General features: G+C 44.5%; 1 protein-coding gene across 1 annotated transcript in view; it reads left to right on the top strand.

Annotated features, from left to right (window-relative positions):
• Positions 1-21,750, top strand: part of CHMP5 (charged multivesicular body protein 5) — a 62,648-nt gene that overhangs the window by 27,212 nt on the left and 13,686 nt on the right. Inside the window, exons 4-5 of the mRNA XM_081344323.1 lie at positions 9,807-9,900; positions 9,987-10,058. Of these exons, the coding sequence (XP_081200449.1) occupies positions 9,807-9,900; positions 9,987-10,058 (166 nt within the window). The remainder of the gene's footprint in view (positions 1-9,806; positions 9,901-9,986; positions 10,059-21,750) is intronic.

Raw genomic sequence — 21,750 nt, 5'->3', positions numbered from 1 at the left:
TGGGGCGGGGAAGCTTGCCGCCCATTCTCTCAGCGACGAAGACTTCTTTCGGGGGATCCAGCCTCTGTCGCCCCCTTCTCTCAGCTGCCCAGCTGAGAGAAGGGGGTGACAGAGGCTGGATCCCCCGAAACAAGTCTCCGCTGAGACGAGAGAACGAGGCGTTGGAGCGCTCCGCGAAGTATGGGGTGGGGAAGCTTGCCGCCCATTCTCTCAGCGGCGAAGACTTCTTTTGGGGGATCCAGCCTCTGTCGCCCCCTTCTCTCAGCTGCCCAGCTGAGAGAAGGGGGTGACAGAGGCTGCATCCCCCGAAAGAAGTCTTCGCCGAGAAAATGGGTGGCAAGCTTCCACCGCCCCATTCTCTCAGCGGAGGCTTGCAGAGGTGGCGGTGGAGCTGCGCGCGCAGCTCTCCAAACCGCTGCAGCCCGTTTGGAGAGCTGCTGCCTTTGTCCATGTTTGATGAAAGCAGCAGCTCTCCAAACTGGGGGGTGGAAGTTCTTTTTTTTTTTGTTCACTGGAGTATAAGCCGAAGTGGATTTTTCAGCCCAAAAAGTGGGCTGAAAAATTCGGCTTATACTCAAGTATATACGGTACATCCAACTTGTCATAGAATTTTTTTTTAACATTATACATAACTTTAGCACATAATGATAGTATTGCATAATGATTAGTATTACATCATCTGCAATGTTAGTGGTATTCTGAGTTGGCAAAACATGATTTAAATAATTAGTTACTTTAAAGAAATGGACTATTCAAAAAACATTTCCTATGTAGCACATATTAATTCAGTTATGGAATCAGTATAATACACTAAATACCTTGACATTATTTCTCTGCTTCAAGACCAGTTTAAGCCAAAGTCATCCTTGATTGATGATTTAGTGCCAGAGAGACCTAATTAGGGAACATGACGTTTCTGATTTTGTCCCTCTACCACATTAGTTACCATTGGCCCTGTTTTTCCTTTATATCAGAATAATATGTCAAGATAAAAGTAAAGAGAAAAAAAAGAATGGAAAGAATAATGAAGTGAGAATTCTTATTCTTCCTGCCAAAGACCTAGATCAGCCATGTCAAACTTGCAACATCATGTGACATTGCACAACGTATCGTGGTCGCGATTTTAGTGTGATCCATCCGGCCAGCAATTTGACATGCCTAACCTAGATGAAGGGCCAGATTTTTCTGATTCTTCTAAACAACAGCAGAATTGGGGCTATTTGGATATGGAGGGAATCCCAGTACAGAAGGCAAACGTTGCTACAAGAAAAGGCACGCTTCTAGTCTTGAGAGACATTACGTGTAAATCCTTGATTTATAACTATTACATGTAAATCCTTGATTTACAACTATTCGTTTAGTGACTGTTCAAAGTTACAAAGGCACTGGAAAAAGTTACTTGTGACCATTTTTCCCACTTAAAGTTGTTTCAGTATCCCCATGGTTATGTGATTACATTTTGGATACTTGGCAACTGGCATGTATTGATGACAATAACAGTATCCCAGGGTAATGATCAACTTTGGCATCTTCTGATAAGCAAAGTCAATGGGGAAGATTGGAGACACCCAAGTTATGAACATCTATAAGCCTCCTACTATCTCTTGGCCTAACACAGTTCTTCCAAGGATTCCACACCCGGGCATCTATATAGGAGATTTCAATAGCCACCATACCCAATGGAGATATATGCTTAATGATACTAACGGCGAGACCCTCTGCGAATGGGCAGAGCAGAACAACTTATACCTAGTTTTTGATGCTAAAGATCGAGGTACTTTTAAATCAGCTGCATGGAAGAAAGAGTATAACCCTGACTTATGTTTTGTTACACAAGATAAAACCAAACCTGTACCTGCCTCTCGGCAAGTGCTACCAACCTTCCCCCATAGCCAACATAGACCTATTATCATTAAGACAGGAATAAAGATACCTATTATCAGATCTATACCCCGACCAAGGTGGAACCTGAAGATGGCCAACTGGGAAAAGTTTATGATGGACCTTGAGAACACAATAGGACGTATCCCGGCAGTTAGTAAAAGCTACTATTGCTTTGTCAGAGCAATCATGTCATCGGCTAAAAAATCCATTCCACGTGGCTTCCACAAGGAATGTATTCCAGGATGGAATGAAACTTGCGAAAACCTGTACCAAAAACATCTAGAGAATGGTGATGCTGAGATAGCCGATGAACTTCTTCATAACCTTGACCTGGCGCACAGGCAGAAATGGGAGCAAACTACGTCTGGATTAGACTTTAAACACTCAAGCAGGAAGGCATGGAGCCTACTGAAAAAATTGAGAGGAGACCAACCAGCTCAACGCAAACAACAAGAGGTTACTCCAGATCAAGTAGCAACTCGAATTGTCAACTTAACTAGAGTACCCCATGATAAGAAACATACTAAATTAGTGAAAAGAGAACTAAAGCAGTTAAAAACTTTGTGCTCGCCTAGCCAGGAATATGCTCGACCCTTCCAAGTGGCTGAAATAGATACTGCCCTGAAGAATGTCAAAGCTGGAAAATCTCCTGGTTTTGATGGAGTAATGCCTGAATTTATCATCCATTCTGGGCCTCGCACAAGAGAATGGCTGGCAAAATTCTACACAGATATCCTAACTTCCAGTAAGCTCCCTCCAGAATTTAAGAGAACTAAGGTAATCGGCATATTAAAACCTGGAAAAGAAAGCAACAAGCCAGAAAACTATTGTCCCATTGCTCTGTTATAAACTACATGAAAGGTTGATACTTAACAGAATTGGACAGAAAATTAACAAACAAATACTGATTGAACAGGCTGGGTTTAGATCTTATTGGAGCTGTGCCGATCAAGTCCTTAGTCTTACTAGCCACATTGAAAGCAGCTATCAGAATAAAGTAAAAACATCTGTTGTATTTGTGGATCTCACAGCAGCATATGATACAGTGTGGAGGGATCTATTAAGCAAATTCATCCACGCTGTCCCTTGTAGTACCATGGGCTGCCTAATAAATAACATGCTCTCAGCAAGGACCTTTCAAGTCATCATGGGCGATAAAATTAGTAAGCAAAGACATCTGAATAATGGACTCCCTCAGGGCTCTGTATTGGCCCCATCCTTATTCAACTTATATATTTCCGATATACCACCCACACTATCAACAAAGTTCTCTTACGCTGATGACTTGGCATTAGCATATAGCCACAAGGACATCGAAGTTACAGAAGGTGTACTTACAGCCGACCTTACAACTCTGAGCACTGTTCTGTACCAGCCTGCTACCGGCCCTGCAGAAAAGGCAACCCCTTTATAAACGGCAAGAGGCTGGAATGACCTCTGCCAAATTTATTACTACAAAAAACAAGACACGTACCAAGATACAGGAGCTTTGAAACACTATCTGAGCGGTTGCTTTCAGCAAACCAGCCCTCCCCAAACATTCCCTTTATAAAGAGTTCAGGGCGTGGCCTCTCTCTGCCTCCTTCCGAGAAGCCCCACAGCCTTCCTCTGTTTACTCCTACTTGACTGCCTCCTGCGTCGGACGTCCTTGAACAGGGCCAGCTGTGGGTCATCTTCATCCACACTGTCAGGCTCACACAGCTGGGTCTCCATGGTGACCAAGTGGGAGGGGCCTGCCTGAGGGCTATCATCAGCAAGATCTTCAACCCCCTCAGCAAGGTCTTCAACACCCCCCTCCTCCTCTGTTTCATCCGACCCAACTGCCGAACCCACAGGCTGACCCTGAATCACAACAAGCACATACTTCCACCAATGGAGGTTAATCCTAAGCGTAAGACAGTCACATCATGTTTCCACCTTAATAATAAACTGGCAAAAAAAGAACTCAATGTATACCTAAATAACAAATTGTTCCCATATGAGGCAACTCCAAAATATCTGGGGGTCACCTTAGACAGGACCTGTCTTTTAAAAAACATATTCAGAATATGGCTGCCAAGGTTAACAGCAGAAACAACATTCTGCAAAACCTATGCGGAACAACTTGGGGAGCTTCAGCTCCAACTCTTCGATGCGCAGCCCTTGGGCTTTGCTACTCTGTAGCGGAATACTGCACACCTGTATGGATAAACAGCTCACATACAAGACTTGTTGATGTTCAACTCAACCATACGATGAGATTAATTACTGGGTGCATAAAATCTACACCTATTCATTGGCTACCAGTTCTTGCCAACATAGTTCCCCGCACTTACGACGACAAGAAGCTCTCATTCAGGAGTATAGTAAGATCCTGCTAAACTCCTCTCTACCCATTCATGCCTATACCTCTGATTTCTTAAGATGTCAATTAAAGTCAAGAAATCCACCACTCCTCACAGCGCTTAAGCTGCTGGCCAAACATCAGAGCACTATACAAAAGTGGATGGAAGCATGGAGTAGCTATACCTCCCAAGATATTTCTGAGCATATTAATCCTAATAGTATACCTCCAGGATTTAATTTACCCCAACACATATGGGTGACATACAATAGAATTAGAACGACTCATGGGGTGTGTGCCAATTCTCTGTATAAATGGGGAAAGACAACTTCAGCACAATGTGATTGCAGGGCTCCCCGACAGACTATCCAACATATAGTGAGGGAATGCACTAATAGAAGATACCCAGGAGATTTTAAGGACTTCCTCTGCGTAACAACGGCAGCTACTGACTGGATCTCCAAACTCAACATTAACCTCTGAAATGTTATTTCTGTTTTCCTCTTAGGTTTTATAATTGCTTCTTTTTTTTAAAAAAAAGAGTTGTTTTGACTTCTAACTTGTAGATATGAAGTGCTTTTGGTTCTGTGTGTGACCAGCCATACACTAAATAAATAAATAATGGGGAAACCAGATTGACTTAACAAACATGCTAGTAACTTAAGAACTGCAGTGATTTACTTAATAACTGTGGCAAAAAAGGTAAAATGAAGCAAAGCTCACTTAACAACTGTCTTGGTTAGCAATGGAAATTTTGGACTCAATTGTGGTCATAAATTGAGGACTATCTGTATTTTATAGCAGGAACCCAGAGCATGCCAACCCTGCAGGACTGAACATGCAGATGCTATGCAAGATAGGTGGTCCCTCAGATAACAAATACCTATGCCATTGAGTTCAAATGCAAATTGGAACCAGTACATCTGTCAGCCAAGTGATTGTAGCATAAGCAAAACCAGATCTGAATATTCCCACAGAAATCCTGTGATTTTCCCTTTTTTCAGGTCCCCCCCATTGGTCATTTGGTCAAAGTCCAATAGTATTCAGATTGGGTGTTTTGGTAACAGTTCTAAAGTTTGGTGCTTCTGGTGGGTGTTTGCATTCAATTCTCATGCTTGTGTCCTTAGATCTCTCATCTGTTGTTTCTGGTTAGTACATCTGATTCCTGTCATCCCCCTTTGAACTTTCCCCCCCTCCCCCGCTATTTCCCCTTCTCCTCTTTTATGGCAGGATGCCATCAGTGCCAAGTGAAGCTGAAGCAATCTGGTGTTCTGCTCCCCTTTGAAAAAAGAGGCTTAATCCTGAAAAAACAGAAAAATTAGAGAAGTGTTTTGAGTGTCATTTGGGTTTCAATGGAGTTTGTTGGGTATTTGTTACGGAATTTGCAAAGGAGTTGGGGAGCTTTGATGTGTTGGGCATTAACTTATTTAGTTTCGGAAGGGGCAAAGACTTTCCATGATATTAAGTACTGCATTTTCCCTCTATGTTTGACTTCGAAGTGTTGTTCTCCTTTGATAAATACAGGGATTGGAGGTGGCCCTTTTGTGGATGCAAGGGGGAGATGATTGCTGGTTTCATCAAGCTGTAGTTGAAGACTGAATGGAGACATCAAAGTTTTGGGAAATCTAATTGCACTGTTATGAAAAAAGCTCCAATGTACTTTGATCAAAGTTTTTTCAGGGGTTGCCAATGTATTTGATAGGTAGATTTTGTCACCGATGTTAAAGTCTTTCAGTTTAATCCATTTTTTATTAGCCTGCTTCTTATAGTTTTCTCGTGCTTCGGCCAGCGTTTTGCACACCACCAGCCACATGCTTTTAGTGCACTGATCCATTCTGTTAGGGATGGATTTGTGGGAGGGTGACCTGAGGTAGCTTCAGCATGGCTACAAAGTCCTGACCTGTGGCCACTTGGAATGGCATAGTGGTATAAAGCCTGTGCTTCTTGTGAAGGGGAGGAGATCAGTCCAGTTGTCCTGTTGATAATTAATGTAACATTGAAGGTACTGTTCTAGAATACCATTCGCATATTCACAGCCTCCATTCAATTGAGTATGATGCAAGGAGCTGAGTCCCTGTGTTTTACAAATAAGTTTGGCTAGCTTATGTGCTGAAGGAATTATGGGTTATGCTATAAAGCAGGGGTCCCCAACCTCCAGTCCATGGACCAGTACTGGGTTGCAGCATGCCAGCAACCAGTCTGCACAAACAAGCAAAGCCCCATCCGCAAGATGGAGGCAGCACACAAAACTACCACTACCCTCCGGTCCATGGTAAAAACTCTCCACGGAACTGGTCCTTGGTACCCAAAAGGTTGGGGACCTCTAGTATAAAGTGTACTTGTTTGGAGAATAGATCTGTGACAATCCAGATCACAGTACTTCCTGAGCTTTCTGGTAGTTTTACTGTAACATCCATACAGATCTCCTTCCAGGGCACTTGGATTTTTGCTACTGGTTACAGGAGACCAGGGGTTTTCCCTGGTTGTCCTTTGGCTGAGGAGCAGATGGGGCAGCTGGCAACATAACTCTAAATGTCCTTTTTCAAGGATGGCCACCAAAACAGGCATTTACTAAATGTAAGGTTTTCATGAGCCCCAAGTGCCCAGTCGCTTTTGAGTCATGACTGCATTGGAAAATCAAGTTATGTTAATTCTCGGGAATATACAGTTTAGTATCAATCCAAGGCAGACTATCCTGTAAGTACAGTATGATTGATGACTTTTAAACCATTCATCTTGATTTAAGGCCTCTTTCAGTATTGCTAGCAGGTCGTCAGCTATCTCGGGGGTGGATTTTTTCTAAATTCTGGTGATAGTAGTGGGCAGCCAGGTGGCTGGTGGGGATGAATGGGCTAATGACTTCAGTTTTGGAGCTGTTGTACTGAGGCAGCCAGAAAGTTTTCCCCCGGGAAATAGTACAATGTAAAATTTAAATCAGTTGAAGTACTGAACTCATTGCAGTTCAGTACTAGGAATTTTCAAAGCTCTAGATTTTTGTGATCTACCCACACTTCGAAAGGAGCTTTACTATCCTCTAAAAAATGTCTCCATGTGAGGAGAGCACACCATATGTCATGCCCTTCCTTTTCCCAGAGTACCCACCTCTGCTCAGCCTTGGATAGTTTTCTAGAGGTGTGGCTGAAGAACCCCTTGTTCATTTTTCTGGAGTAGGACAGCCCCAACTGCCACATCGCTGGCATTGGATGACAAACTGCGGGTTTGGTTTGGGTGCTTCAGCACAGGTTCACCTGCGAACAGGTGCTTAAGTTTTTCAAACTCCACTTGGCATTCCATAGTCCATTTGACGGGTTTCCCCTCTCCCTTGGTCTTTAGAAGGTTAGTGATAGACGTTATTATTTGGGCAAATGTAGCAATTTAATGTGATGTAAAATTTTAGAATCCATTGGTAACACCAATGGTGTTCACAATATGCTGGGAGGGTTGTATATGAGGGAATTTCTCAGCCCACAAGGTAGAATGAGCAGCTTCTATGTCTACGAGCAACCTAGCAGGGTGGCCATTAATAGAAACTAGAAGTTCTGCATTGGAAGAACTGAGAGGAATAAGGGGGTATGTTGAAGAAAAAGCAAAATCATTGATCTTCAGACTATTGGATAGTCATTGGGGAGGGTGAGACGAATAAGCAGGAGAATGCTGAGGGAGATTCCTGGAGCGAGGGACAGTGAGAAAAATTAACCAATGGAACAGGTTGCATTCAGATGTTGTGGATATTCCATCACTGGAAGCTTTTAAGAAGAGACTGGACAGTCATTTGTCTGAAATAGTATAAGGTCTTCAACTTGTGCAGGGGATTCGACTAGAAGATCTTCAAGGTCCCTTCCAACTCTGTTATTCTAGTATTAATGACTGTTTGGGATACCAGTAAAGTGGTGAAGAGTGGCTATTTTATAAAATAAAATCATCTAGAGAAGAAGAAATCCCAGGAAAGGATGAAAAAGATATTGATGAAATCTGGGGGGGGGGGGAGAAATTGAACTGCAAAAACCATCAGTGGATTCTAAAATTTTACATCAAATTTAACTGTTACATCAACAATTGTCTATAAGGTAAAGGTGTAAAAAATATGTTGAGACTCTAGAAAGAGTACAGAGAAGAGCAACAAAGATGATTAGAGGTCTGGAGGCTAAAATATATAAGGAACGGTTGCTGGAATTGGATATGTCTAGTTTAATGAAGAGAAGAATGAGGGGGGACATGATAGTAGTGTTCCAATATCTCAGGGGCTGCCACAAAGAAGAGGGAGTCAAGCTATTCTCCAGAGAGCCTGAAGGCAGGACAAGAAGCAACAGATGGAAACTAATCAAGGAGAGAAGCAACCTAGAACTAAGGAGAAACTCCCTGACAGTTAGAACAATTAACCAGTGTAATGACCTGCCTCCAGAAAGCGGTGAATGCTCCAACACTGGAAGTTTTTAAGAAGAGATTGGACAGCCATTTGTCTGAAATGGTATAGGGTTTCCTGCCTGAGCAGGAGGTTGGACTAGATAACCTCCAAGTTCCCTTACAACTTTATTATTGTTATTATAGAATACAATAGGGCTGGAAGGGATCTTCGAGGACTTCTAGTCCAGCCCCCTTCTCAAGCAGGAGAACATATACCATCTCAGATAGGTGACTATCCTGTCTCTTCTTAAAAACCTCCAGTGATGGAGTGGCCACGATTTCTGAAGACAAGTTGTTCCACTGGTTAATTGTCCTCACTGTTGGGAAGATTCTCCTTAATTCCAGGTTGCTTCTCTCTTTGGTCTGTTTCCAACCATTGTTTCTTGTCCTGCCCTCTGGTGCTTTGGAGAATAATTTGACCTCCTCTTCTTTGTGGCAGTGTCTCAAACACTGGAATACTACTATCACATCACCCCTATTTCTTCTTTTCTTATTATGTAATAATATTATGTAGTATTATGTAATATTATTATGTAAAAACAAAAAGTTGAGATTGTATGTTATTTATTTTATTGTGCCAAAGAATCGGAAGTCAGTGGGTTTCCCCCCCTTTTTCCCTACACTTTGTTCTTTTTACCTTTTCCTCCCCCTTTTTCCCCATTATTGTCATTTTTCTTTGTACATCTGTATTTTTAATATTTTGATAAACTAGTAAATTTATAACTCAAAACAGCATCTATTTAAATTGAAAGCTAACTTTTCTTTAATCTTCAGACTGAATAGATGCAGAATTAAAATATGGCAGCATCTTGTTGACTATCTCAGATCCCCAAAAGCTAAGTTACCCTGTTGATACTTGAATGAAAATCTGCTAAAGAACTTTGAACTGGCAAGTAAAGAAGGCACTGGCAAAACAGTAATATATTATTCCCAAGAAAACGCATTTAGTCATCAGGAAATTTTGTTTTCGAATCATTGGAAGCCAGTTATATTTACTACAAGAACTTATGCTGCTCTATGAGCATAGTAAAGATTTGATTTGATTTATTATAGGAACTGACATGCTCATTTTTGTTTCAAGTTGTATATTTGGGGACTGCGACTCAAATTTGTACTGTTGGATTTGTAATATTTATGAAAGACAAGTAGTACGGCAATTGTACCATGATTTTAAGTTTATATGTTATTAATGTAGGTACGAAAACCAACGGGATAATCTTGCCCAGCAGTCTTTCAATATGGAACAAGCCAACTATACTATCCAGTCCCTAAAAGATACAAAAACAACGGTAAATCTTCATTTCATTTCCATGTGTATTTATTTATTGTATATGTATTAATGAGTCTTAACTATTTTATCTGCTAACTTTTCTAGGTTGATGCTATGAAGCTAGGAGTGAAGGAAATGAAAAAAGCTTACAAGCAAGTAAAAATTGATCAAATTGAGGTGAGTTTTAATGTTACTTTAAAAAAACATTATAATATAACAATACCTGCATCCACTATCCAGACTTTTTTGTCTGTCTTGTCAACAATTGTTAAGTCTGGGGTGTTATGTGACAGGTACCTGTATGGAAACAACAGAATAGAAAAGAAAGAACTGGAAAAGACAGCAAAATACAAAGACCTGCAAATAGAAATAAAATGACTGTGGCAAAATAAACCAAAGGTAGTGCCAATAGTCATAGGTGTAATCCCAAAACATCTGGAGCACCACTTGAACACCATCAACATTGACAAATTCACCTCAGTCAAGTGCAAGAGGCAGCTTTACATTGAACAGCTTATATCTAAACAGACTGATCCAGTCTGAATATCTGGCCGACTATGCGACAAAAAGTCTCTCTCTCATAAAGACTGTGGTGAGACATAAATTATAGAAACTCATACCGGCTCAGTAGTCGCCTAGGTCAACAAGGACTACAGTAGGAATGGGAGTTCCTAGACATCTGGTGAAAAATGGGCTATAGGACTAGGACTGATGGCTAAGCAGCTAGGGCCAGCAGCTGCAGAGCTACTAGAAGGAAAGGTGTTTACCTGTCACAACTGTACCATGATTGAAAACAAAGAAATAATGATCTTTATTACAGATCAAGTCCAATAAGAAGATGATATTTGAAATGAATGTATCAGTTTTTAAAATCCAGAATCAGAAATAACAGAACACAGGCTAGAAGATCAGTGTTGATTTATAATATGAAATAAAGTATTCACTGAAACAGAATTGGAAGAATTGCAAAGGTGTACCCAGGACAAAGAAATCAAAGCCTTGCCAAAAGTAACAGTCTACAGAGGCAATCTGGGGAGTTCGCGGTAGTGGAAGCCAGCACAGTTACAGAATTGTTTTCATATGGAAACCAGGCACCTCTCCTCTGCCTAAGAAATAACAAAGCCCTCTAAAGAAGTAGAAGAATTAAAACAAAGAATGACTTACCCTCTAGAATAGCACAAATACAACAGAATAAGGTTGCCTGCATTGAAGCTTGTTCCAAAGAAACAGTACAAGCATTAAAAGATGCCAATACTGCAATAATCAAATATAAACACCAGCTTACTACAAGAAACAAATCAACTAATGTACACCACAGTTGCATTTATCCTGGGATACAAAATCAACAAAAAAACCAAACAGTATACCACCAATATGGAAGATCAGGCTGGAAAAAAAAAGATTAGCAAGCTGAAATCACATGCAAATAAGCTAAAACAGATGCAAGAAAAGAAACTGAAGAAAAGAATATCTAATCAAGAAATATAACTTAGAAAAAAGGAAGATCAAGAAAGCACTGTAAATAATAAAACAGCAAACAACATCCATAGCCAAGAAGACTAGCAAATACAAATCTTGAATTGCAAAGTATAGGCAGAACTTCCAATTTCAATCTAATCAGAAAATTTCCAGCAATCCCTCAATAGAGAAACTGTAGTGAATCAGTCAGTACAAAGAATAGAATAGAATAGAATAGAATAGAATAGAATAGAATAGAATAGAATAGAATAGAATAGAATAGAATAGAATAGAATAGAATAGAATAGAATAGAATAGAATAGAATAGAAGAGAATAGAATAGAATAGAATAGAATAGAATAGAAGCTGGAAAGGACCATGGAGGTCTTCTAGTCCAGCCCCCTGCTCGAGCAGGAGAACCTATACCATCTTGGATAGGTGATTGTCTAGTTTCTTCTGAAAAATCTTCAGTGACAGAGTGCCCATGATTTCTGGAGGCAAGCTGTTCCACTGGTTGATTGTCTTCATTGAGATATGGTGACCAAAATTGGCTGCAGTATTCTAGGTGTGGTCTTACTAGGGCTTTCTAAAGCATCTTTTTTGAGATCTTTTTTGAGATATAGTGACCAAAATTGGCTGCAGTATTCTAGGTGTGGTTTTACTAGGTTTTACTTTGCATGTACTTGTTTCTTGTTTTGCCCTCTGGTGGTTTGATGAATAACGTGACCTCCTCTTCTTTGTGGCAGCCCCTCAAATACTGGAATACTGCTATCACGTCTCCCCTATTTCTTCTTTTCTTTAGACTAGCCAGATCCAAGTCCTGCAGCCATTCTTCATATGTTTTAGTCTCCATGTCTTGGATCATCTTAGTTTATTTATTTATTTATTAAATTTTTATACCGCCCTTCTCCCGAAGGACTCAGGGCGGTGTACAGGGCAATAAATATCAAAATGTAAATACAAAAGTTAAAAAAGAGTTAAAAAGAATTAAATAATTATGCCCAATATAATACAATAATAAAACTGTGTTAAAACTAAATCCAACCCCAAACCCATCAGACCAGGCCAGATTGTTCAAATAAATAAGTTTTTAAATCGCGCCGGAAGGAGCGAAGGTCGGGAGCCATCCGGAGCTCAACCGGCAAGCGGTTCCACAGGTCTGGCGCGCCCACAGAGAATGCCCTCCCCCTGGGGGCCACCAATCGACATTCTCTGATCGGAGGCACCCTGAGGAGGCCCACTCTGTGGGAGCGCACTGGACGGAGGGAAGTTGATGCCGGCAGCAGGTGCTGCCGTAGGTAATCCGGACCCATGCCATGTAGGGCTTTGTAGGTCATAACCAGCACCTTGAATCTCACACGGAGGGCAACTGGCAGCCAATGCAGCTCGCGGAGCAGAGATGTAACATGGGAGTATCGGGAGACCCCCAACACAACTCGCGCGGCTGCATTCTGCACCAGTTGAAGCCTCCGGGTGGTCCTCAAGGGCAGCCCCATGTAGAGAACGTTGCAGTAGTCCAAACGAGAGGTCACGAGCGCATGAGTGACTGTATGCAAGGCATCCCGGTCTAGATAGGGCTGCAACTGGCGCACCAGGCGAACCTGGGTGAAGGCCCCCCTAGTCACAGCTCCTATATGATCTTCTAAGGAGAGCTGTGAATCTAGAAGGACCCCCAAGTTGCGAGCCCTATCTACGGGGGGTAATAGCTCACCCCCCATAGAAAGAGATGGAATATTCTGAATATCCTGAGATGCCGGCATGTACAGCCACTCAGTCTTGTCAGGGTTGAGTCGAAGCCTGTTCCTCCCCATCCAGACCCGAACCACCTCCAGGCAACGGGACATCACGTCAAGGGCATCACTGGGGTGGTTTGGGGTTGAAATAAAAAGCTGGGTATCATCAGCGTACTGATGATAACCAACTCCAAAACCACGAATGATCTCACCCAGAGGCTTCATGTAGATGTTGAACAGGAGAGGCGAGAGGACCGATCCCTGAGGAACTCCACAAACAAGGGGCCTCAAGGTCGACCTCTGCCCTCCTGCCAACACCGACTGCGAACGCCCCAGGAGGTAGGAGGAGAACCACTGAAGAACTGTGCCTCCCACTCCCAACCCCCTGAGGCGCTGCAGCAGGATACCATGGTCGATGGTATCGAAAGCCGCTGAGAGGTCTAAAAGGACTAGGACAGAGGAACAGCCCCTGTCCCGAGCCCGCCAGAGATCATTCACCAGCGCGACCAATGCCGTCTCCGTGCTGTACCCGGGCCTGAAGCCCGATTGGTACGGGTCTAGATAATCAGCTTCCTCCAAGAACAGAGGGAGCTGATGCGCCACCACGCTCTCAACAACCTTTGCAAGAAAGCGAAGGTTGGAGACCGGATGAAAGTTATTTAATACAGCTGGGTCCAGGGCAGGCTTCTTGAGGAGGGGTCTCACCACCGCCTCCTTCAAGGCGGCAGGAAAACTACCCTCCCTCAGAGAAGCAGTTATCACTGCCTGGAGCCAGCCTCATGTCCCATCCCGGGCTGCATAAACCAGCCAGGAGGGGCACGGGTCCAACAAACACGTGGTGGAGCTCAGCTTCCCCATGATCCTGTCCACATCTTCAGGAGTCACAGGATCAAACTCCTCCCAGATAATATCGACAAGACTGCCCTCGTCCTCATCGTCAGACTCTGCCCAGTTGGAGTCCAAACCACTCCGAATCCGAGCGATTTTGTCCGACAGATGTTGACTAAACACCTCAGCACGACCCTGCAAGGGCTCCTCCCTCACCTCCTGATTAAGGAGGGAGCGAGTTACCCTAAACAGGGCGGCCGGGTGATTATCTGCGGACGCGATGAGGGCAGCAAAGTGATTAGACCTTGCCGTCCTCATCGCCGCGAGATAAGATCTTGTGAAAGACCTTAGCCGCAACCGGTCGGACTCAGATCGGCTGGATCTCCAACAGCTCTCTAGGCCCCATCTCCGACGCTTCATCTCCCGGAGCTCCATGGAAAACCATGGTGCCCATTGGGATCTGCACCGGGTCAAGGGCCGCATGGGTACAACCCGGTCAAGTGCCTCCATGGCCGCCTTTTCCCAGGCTTCCACTAGGGCATCGGCCGAGCTGTGAGCAAAGGAGGCAGGTGGGGACCCAAGCGCCGCCTGGACCCGCTCCGGGTCCATTAAGCACCTAGGGCGGAACCATCTCGTTGGTTCAACCACCCCACGACGGGGAGTGGCAAAACGGAAGACCAACCGCAGGAGGTAATGATCGGTCCATGACAGGGGTATAATAATTGGAGAACCCCCACCTAGATCATGTAACCACCGTCCAGATAGGAAAACCAAATTGAGCGTGTGACCCCCCCCATGAGTTGGACCCTGAATAACTTGCGTCAGGTCCATGGCCGTCATGGAAGCCATGAACTCCCGAGCTAACTCAGATGATCCCCCCAGGGATGGTAGATTAAAGTCACCCAAAACCATAGGTTTGGGGAACTCAATCACCAACCCTGAGAGGATGTCGAGAAGCTCGGGCAGGGCTGCTACTATGCGACTAGGCGAAAGGTACACCAGCAGCAAGCCCAACTGAGCTCTAGGGCCACATCTCAGGAGGAGGGACTCACACCCGACTATTTGGACAACGGTGGCCTCCCGCGGACATAAGGTCTCCCTCACAACTACCGCCACTCCTCCACCCCTACCCTGAGCTCGAGGCTGGTGCAGTACCCGGAAACCCGATGGACAAAGATCAACCAGAGGGACACCGCCCTCTGGGCCCAACCAGGTCTCCGTGATGCAAGCCAGGTCCGCATGCTCCCCCTTGATCAAATCACGTATAAGGGGAGCCTTATTAGCTACGGACCTGGCATTAAGATACACGAGCCTGAGCTCAGGTGGCTGCTCATCCCCGCTCCCGGAACCATAGGCTGAAACCAGGGGGTCGGAGCGCATCACTGCTCGGAGACAGCGGGGACGCACTCCCAGATATTGATATGGCCCTCTGTTCATACACCTGCTGCCATTCCCAACCGCTGTGGGAATAGACAAACCCACACCCCGCTCCGGGGTCCCGGAGGCATCCAACCCAAGCCTCATCATGGCGCAATCAATCCCAGGCCTGGTCTGAGTAACGGTTGGTGGAACCCCCCCAGTCTCCAACCAAACCTTTTGAGAACCCTCCCCCCTCCCTAACCCCACAAAAAATTGAGCTAAAAAGTGCACCAGGGGCCTCTTATTAAATTTCTGACAGAGGCTCCTGTCCTTGCCCAACCATCTATTAGTTGCTATTCCCCGAATTTTTCCCAAACTCTCAACAACTTTTTTTGTGATATGGTGACCAAAATTGGCTGCAGTATTCCAGGTGTGGTCTTACTAGGATTTTATAAAGAGGTACTAATACTTTGCATGCTCTTGATTCTATTCCTCTGTTTATACAACCCAGGATTGTATTAGCTTTTTTGGTTGCTGGTGCACACTGTTGGCTCATAATCAAGTGATCGTCCACTAGGACTCCGTCCCTCTTACAGTTACTGTTTTTAAGCCAGGTCTCACCCAATCTGTACTTGTACCTGACTTTTCCTGGCCCATTGTTCAAATTTGTCTAGATTTTTTTGGATCATGAGTTTGTCTTCTGGGGTGTTGGCTACTCCTGTCAGTTTGGTGCCATCTGCAAATTTGATGAGTTCCCCTTCAATTCCCTCATCTAAGTCATTTATGAAGATATTGAAGAATACTGGGCCCAAGATGGAACCTTGTGGTACCCCAGTGCTTACTTTTCTCCATGTCGATGTAGTGCCATTGAGAATTACTCGCTGAGTATGGTTTGTCAGCCAGCTACAGATCCATCTGGTGATGTTTTCTATTCCATCTTTTTCTAGCTTACCAAGGAGTAGGTTGTGGTCTACTTTATCAAATGCCTTACTGAGATCTAAGTATATTACGTCCACAGCATTTCGCTACTAGATTAGTCACTTTATCAAAGAATGAAATAAGATTGGTTTGGCATGATTTGTTTTTAGCAACCCTGTGTTGGCTACTGGTTATGACTTTCTGTCAGGGGCCACTTCAATACCTCATCCCAAGAAAGCAGAACTCACGGAAGCGAATTCTTCCAAAAGGAACTTTTATTAGGAGAAGCTGATAGCAAGCATACTAGACAGGATCTGAGAATTTCCTGTGCAGATCGATAGGTTAAAGTATCCCAAGCAAAACCCCACTCCATAGTTCATCCCATCGGTTCCAATCGATCAATCCCCAGGTGATAACTCCATCGTGGGAAAGGGGAGCTAACATCAGGCCAGCTCTGGTTGTAACAGCGATGTTTAGGTGGGTCTTCGCATTTTCTCTTGAGAGCGCAGAGATAAGCTAGTTGCTGGAGGTTACATTCCTTTCTTCCTCCCCCCTTTACTAGCTGACATAAAGGGAGAAGAAAGTTCAGAGAGAAATAATGCAGGAAAGCAAAGTGTTACATTGTAGCAATAGAGGAAGTCAAGTCAATAACCCTCAAGCAATCCCCCCTCCCTTCCAGGAGTATGGCAGAACCCAGGGAGAGAAGAGAATGGGAATTGGGTCAGGGAAGAAATAGGAAAGAGAAATAGAATAGTAATATAGATATGAGTTCTGACATCCTGCCCCCCTTTAAAAAATGGGAGGTCACCTGTTGAGAGACAAAACAAATGTGCAGAGGTTAGTTGGGTTTGTTCAGGTAATCTGTGTGAAAAATTTTTAACAGTTTGGAAGCTCTAATGTGGCATTTGTGAACCCATTCATTTTGGGAGAAGGAAAAGTGCTTCCATGCGACCAGATATTGGGTTGCTCCGTGGTATTTTCTGTAGTCTAGGATTTCTTTTATTTCTTTTATTTATTTGGTGGAGCAGTGGGCTAATGCCTCCTTAAGTAACACCAGCTGCCTGCAATTATTGCAGGTTTGTATCCCACCAGGCTCAAGGTTGACTCAACCTTCCATCCTTCCGAGGTAGGTAAAATGAGGACCCAGATTGTTGGGGGCAATAAGCTGACTATGTAATAATGCCGCTGGGGGGGGGAAAGCCCTAATAAGCAGGCATATACATAGAATGAAGGCTATTGCTAAGCACATTTGATTTGTGCTTAGATTGTAAGCCGCCCTGAGTCTTTGGAGAAGGGCGGGATATAAATGGGATTAAAAAAAATTTTAAAAAATAAAAAATGTTGTTCTCCCTCAATCATGATGGGGGGAGGGAATGGTTGGTCTTAAAGGTGATTGCTGCTCCCGTTTTAACAGGCTGCAGTGAAAGATTGGGTGGATTTATCTGAGGGTTTTTGGTAATTTTATTCTACTGTTACTGGGTTTATGATTCTCTTGATAGGGAATGGTCCTACATATTTTCATCCTAGTTTTTTTGGATGGTTGCAGAGGCTTTAGGTATTTTGTGGATAGTAGACCATTTCTCCCACGGAGAAAGGCTTTGGTTTGACTCTTTTCTTATCTGCTTGTGTTTTGTATGCTTGTCTGGCTTCGTCTAAAGCTTTTCTGACTGCTGGCCAGGTGTTTCTCAGCTGTGTGATCCATTCCTTTAAGGAGGGAATGGTTGGTTCAGTGAGAGACAGTTTTGGCATGGGATTTAAACTTTGGCCGGTAGCAACTTGAAATGGGGTGTAACCTGTGCTGGAGTGAACTGCATTGTTGTATGTGACTTCCGCAAATGGAAGCAAATCTATCCAGTTTGTCTGTTGGTAATTAATAAAGCATCTTAAATATTGTTCAAGTACTGAGTTCAAATGTTCCATCGCTCCATTTGTCTGAGGATGATGATTAGATGTCAGTCCCTGGGTGGTCCCCAAAAGAGACAGGAACTCCTTCCAAAAGTCTGATGTGAATTGCACCCCTCTATCTGATATTATGTGTTGGGGCACTCCATGCAGTCTATAGATGTGCTGAACAAACAGCTTTGCTAAGGTTTTTGCTGTGGGGATTTTTTGGCAAGGGATGAAATGTACTTGCTTTGAAAATAAGTCCGTGACTACCTAAATGGCTGTGTTTCCGTTACTCTCGGGTAGCTCTATTATGAAATCCATGGAAATTTTGTTCCATGGTGCTGACGGATTTGCTACTGGTTGCAGTAGTCCTGGCGACTTTCCTTGCAGTCTTTTGGTGGCTGCACAGGTTGGGCAGGTGGCCATATAGCTCTCAATGTCTTTTTAAATAGAAGGCCAGCAAAATTGTCTTTTGACTAAGTGCAGTGTTTTCACGAATCCAAAATGACCTGCTGATTTTGTGTCATGGCACAGTTGCATGAATATAATTCTTTGACTTTTTGGGATGTATAGTTTCTCCTGCACCCAAAGTAGTCCATTGGTAATCATGCATAGGTTCTTGTGGCTTTGAAACCAGTCATTGGATTCTAGTGCTTTTCTAAATTCAATCCCTGCTTGGCTGGCTAGCGGTTGCTTTAGTTTTGCTTGGGCTCGGGTGGTTACTTGAGCCGCCATTTGCGTTTCAGGAATCAGTGGTTTGGAGATGGTGGGTCTGGTGCTATTATATTGAGGCATGTGGGACAGGGCATCCAGTAGGAAATTCTTTCCCCCAGGCAGGTGTTTAATGGTTAAATTAAACCAGTAAAAGTACTGTGACCACTGGGCTTGTTTGCGGGTGAGCTTCCTCAGCGCTTTGAGAGCTTCTAGGTTCTTATGGTCTGTTCACACCTGAAATGGTATTTTGTTCCCTTCTAAGAAATGCCGCCAGGTGAGGTGTGCCCACCTCACCGCGTACACCTCTTTTTCCCACACCGCCCATCGTTGTTCCGTGTCAGAGAGTTTTCTGGATGTGTATGCGCAGGGTTGTAACACTCCTTTGTCATTTTCTTGCAGCAACACAGCCCCTATGGCTACGTCGCTGGCATCTGCTTGGATTATGAATGGCTTGTCTGGGTTGGGGTGTTTTAAGACCGACTCAGCTGAAAAAAGTTTTTTAACCTTTAAAAAGTGGCTTGGCATTCCACTGTCCACTTTAGTGGGTGACTGGGCTTTATTGTACTCCTCCTTTCCTTTTTAACAAGTTTATAGTGGGCAAGGCAAAAGAAGAGATGAATTGGTGGTAGAAGTCAGCGAACGCCAGGAAGCTTTGTAACTGCTTTCTCGTGCAGGGTGGCACCCACTCCATTACCACCCGGACCTTTTCGGGGTCCATTTCTATGCCATTGGGGTATATGCAGTATCCCAGATAGACTATTTTTCTTTGTGGAATTTACATTTTGATAGCTTAGCATAGAGGTGAGCGGCTTGCAGTTTTTTCAAAACAGCTCTAATTAGTTTCACATGTTCCTCCATAGTCTCTGCGAAAATGAGGATGTCAGCCAAGTAGACTAGGACCCCCTTGTATAGGTGCTCCCTTAGTACCTCATTTATTAATTGCATGAAAACTATGGGGGCTCCTTGTAATTCAAATTGCAGAACTTTAAATTGGTAACATCCCATAGGACAATTGAATGCGGTTTTCCATTCATCCCCCTCTTTGATTGTAATATGGTAATAGGCTTCTCTGAAGTCCAGTTTAGTGAAAATCTTTACCTTCGATAGGTGGGACAACATGTCTTTCATGAGGGGAAGGGGGTACAGGTTGCTTTTGCTTATTGCGTTCCGAGCCCTGTAGCCCACACACAGATGCAGAGTCCCATCCTTTTTCTCTCGGAAGAGGACTGAGGCTACTACTTTGGGTGAAGCTGGTTCGATGAATCCCCTTTCTCAGTTTTTATCTATGACTTTCTGCATTTCCTGCAGCTCTTTAGGGCTCATAGAGTTCAATCTGGGTTTGGGGAGCTTCACTCCCGGCTTAATCTCTATTGCACAGTCCGTGGGTCGGTGAGGTGGTAGTTCATCTGGCCTCTCCTTGCTAAACACCTCAGTAAGGTCCCTGTATTCCTCAGGTATCTCAAGTAACGTTCCTCTCCTACTGTTGCCTTCTCCATGGTGGAATTTTGTGGAGCCCCCTGGGGTGGCGTTTTCGACCAGTCTCCCTTTGGGAATCTGAGCTTGGCTGTCCTGCAATCCACTCGGGGGTTCCATTTCGCGAGCCACACCATCCCCAGAATTATACGGCACTCCATGCCTGGAGTACTACAAATGTTATAGTCTCTATATGGTTCCCTAGGGTGAGGTGGATTGGTAGCGTGGCTAGCGTGGCCGGCATCCCCCCCCTGCTATGGACCCATCTAATTGACCGAATGAGATAGGTTTCTTCAGCCTCCTCACCGGAATGCCCAGAGTCTCCACCAGCGTTGGGCTAATAAAGCAACATGTACAATTGGAGTCTATTAGAGCTCTAACTTTTACAGCTTCAGGCATGGAGGGGGCTAATATAGTCACTGTCTAGGTGAGGGGCGCAATGGGTCCACTAATGAGGGGTTCGTCCTCAGAGTTGTCATCTGACAAGTTGGACGCTCCCGCAGTGTAGGCTGGAGTTCCTTTTCCACGTTGGGCGGAGGGGGGGAACTCTACGGCTTTGGTGCCTTTCATGGCTGGCTCTCGCGGCTTGGCTGGTGATTTCCTGGGTTTTCTGGCTGGGATCCGATCCGATTTCTTCTGGGGGGTCCTTGAATGGCATTCTGCAGTGCAGTGTCCCTCCTTTCCACACTTGAAACAGCTGGTGGGCTTTTTGGCAGTGGGCTGTGACTTCGCTGGTTCACGGGATGGCTTGGATGGTGATCGGTTCCATAGTTTCCCTCTGCGATGTCCCTTGGCCAGGTCGATCTCCGCTTCTTCTTCCAGGACATACCAATCATGCAATTGGTGTGGGTCTCCTCAGGGTAGGCAGGCATCGTAGAGGTCGTAGTTTAGACCATCTTTGAAGTGGCTAAACAGGATGTCGTCCGGCCAATTTAACTTGCTAGCGATGCTTCTGAACTCCTGGGTGTATTCGGCTACCAGGCGTCTGCCTTGCTTCACTGTTTTTATTCTTTTGTGAGCCTTCCAGTCAGCCAACGGTCCTCAAAATGCCGTCTGACAGAGAACATGAACTGGTTGAAATTCTGCACCTCCGGGGCATCAGAATTATGCAGGTCCATGATCTAGTCAGCTACAACCCAATCTAATGCTGCTTGCACGATGCGGATCCAGGCCTGGTCATTGGGGATGTCCCGGCCACATGCTTCCATATAGTTCAGGACCTGGGCTCCCCCTGGAATTTCACATCCAATGGCGAAAATTCTGGATGGACCGGTGTCTTCTCTGTCTTCTGTGATGCCTCCCATCCTGATCGGCAGCTGTGGAGCGGCGTGGAGTGGAGGCTGCTGTGGCGATAGCTGCAGTCTCGGTAGCTCCACCTGATGTTCCCAGGACTTTGGCCTCAGATTCCCCTGCGGTGTCCTTCTTACTGCAGCCTAAGGTAACAGTGCGGGTGCATGGTCTGGGTTTCTCCTCTTTGAGGGAGCTGAAGGCTGACTTTT

This window comes from Vipera berus (assembly GCF_964194415.1).
Source record: "Vipera berus genome assembly, chromosome: Z".
Classification (NCBI taxonomy): Eukaryota; Metazoa; Chordata; class Lepidosauria; order Squamata; family Viperidae; genus Vipera; species Vipera berus.
This window is presented reverse-complemented; position numbering and strand designations above follow the sequence as displayed.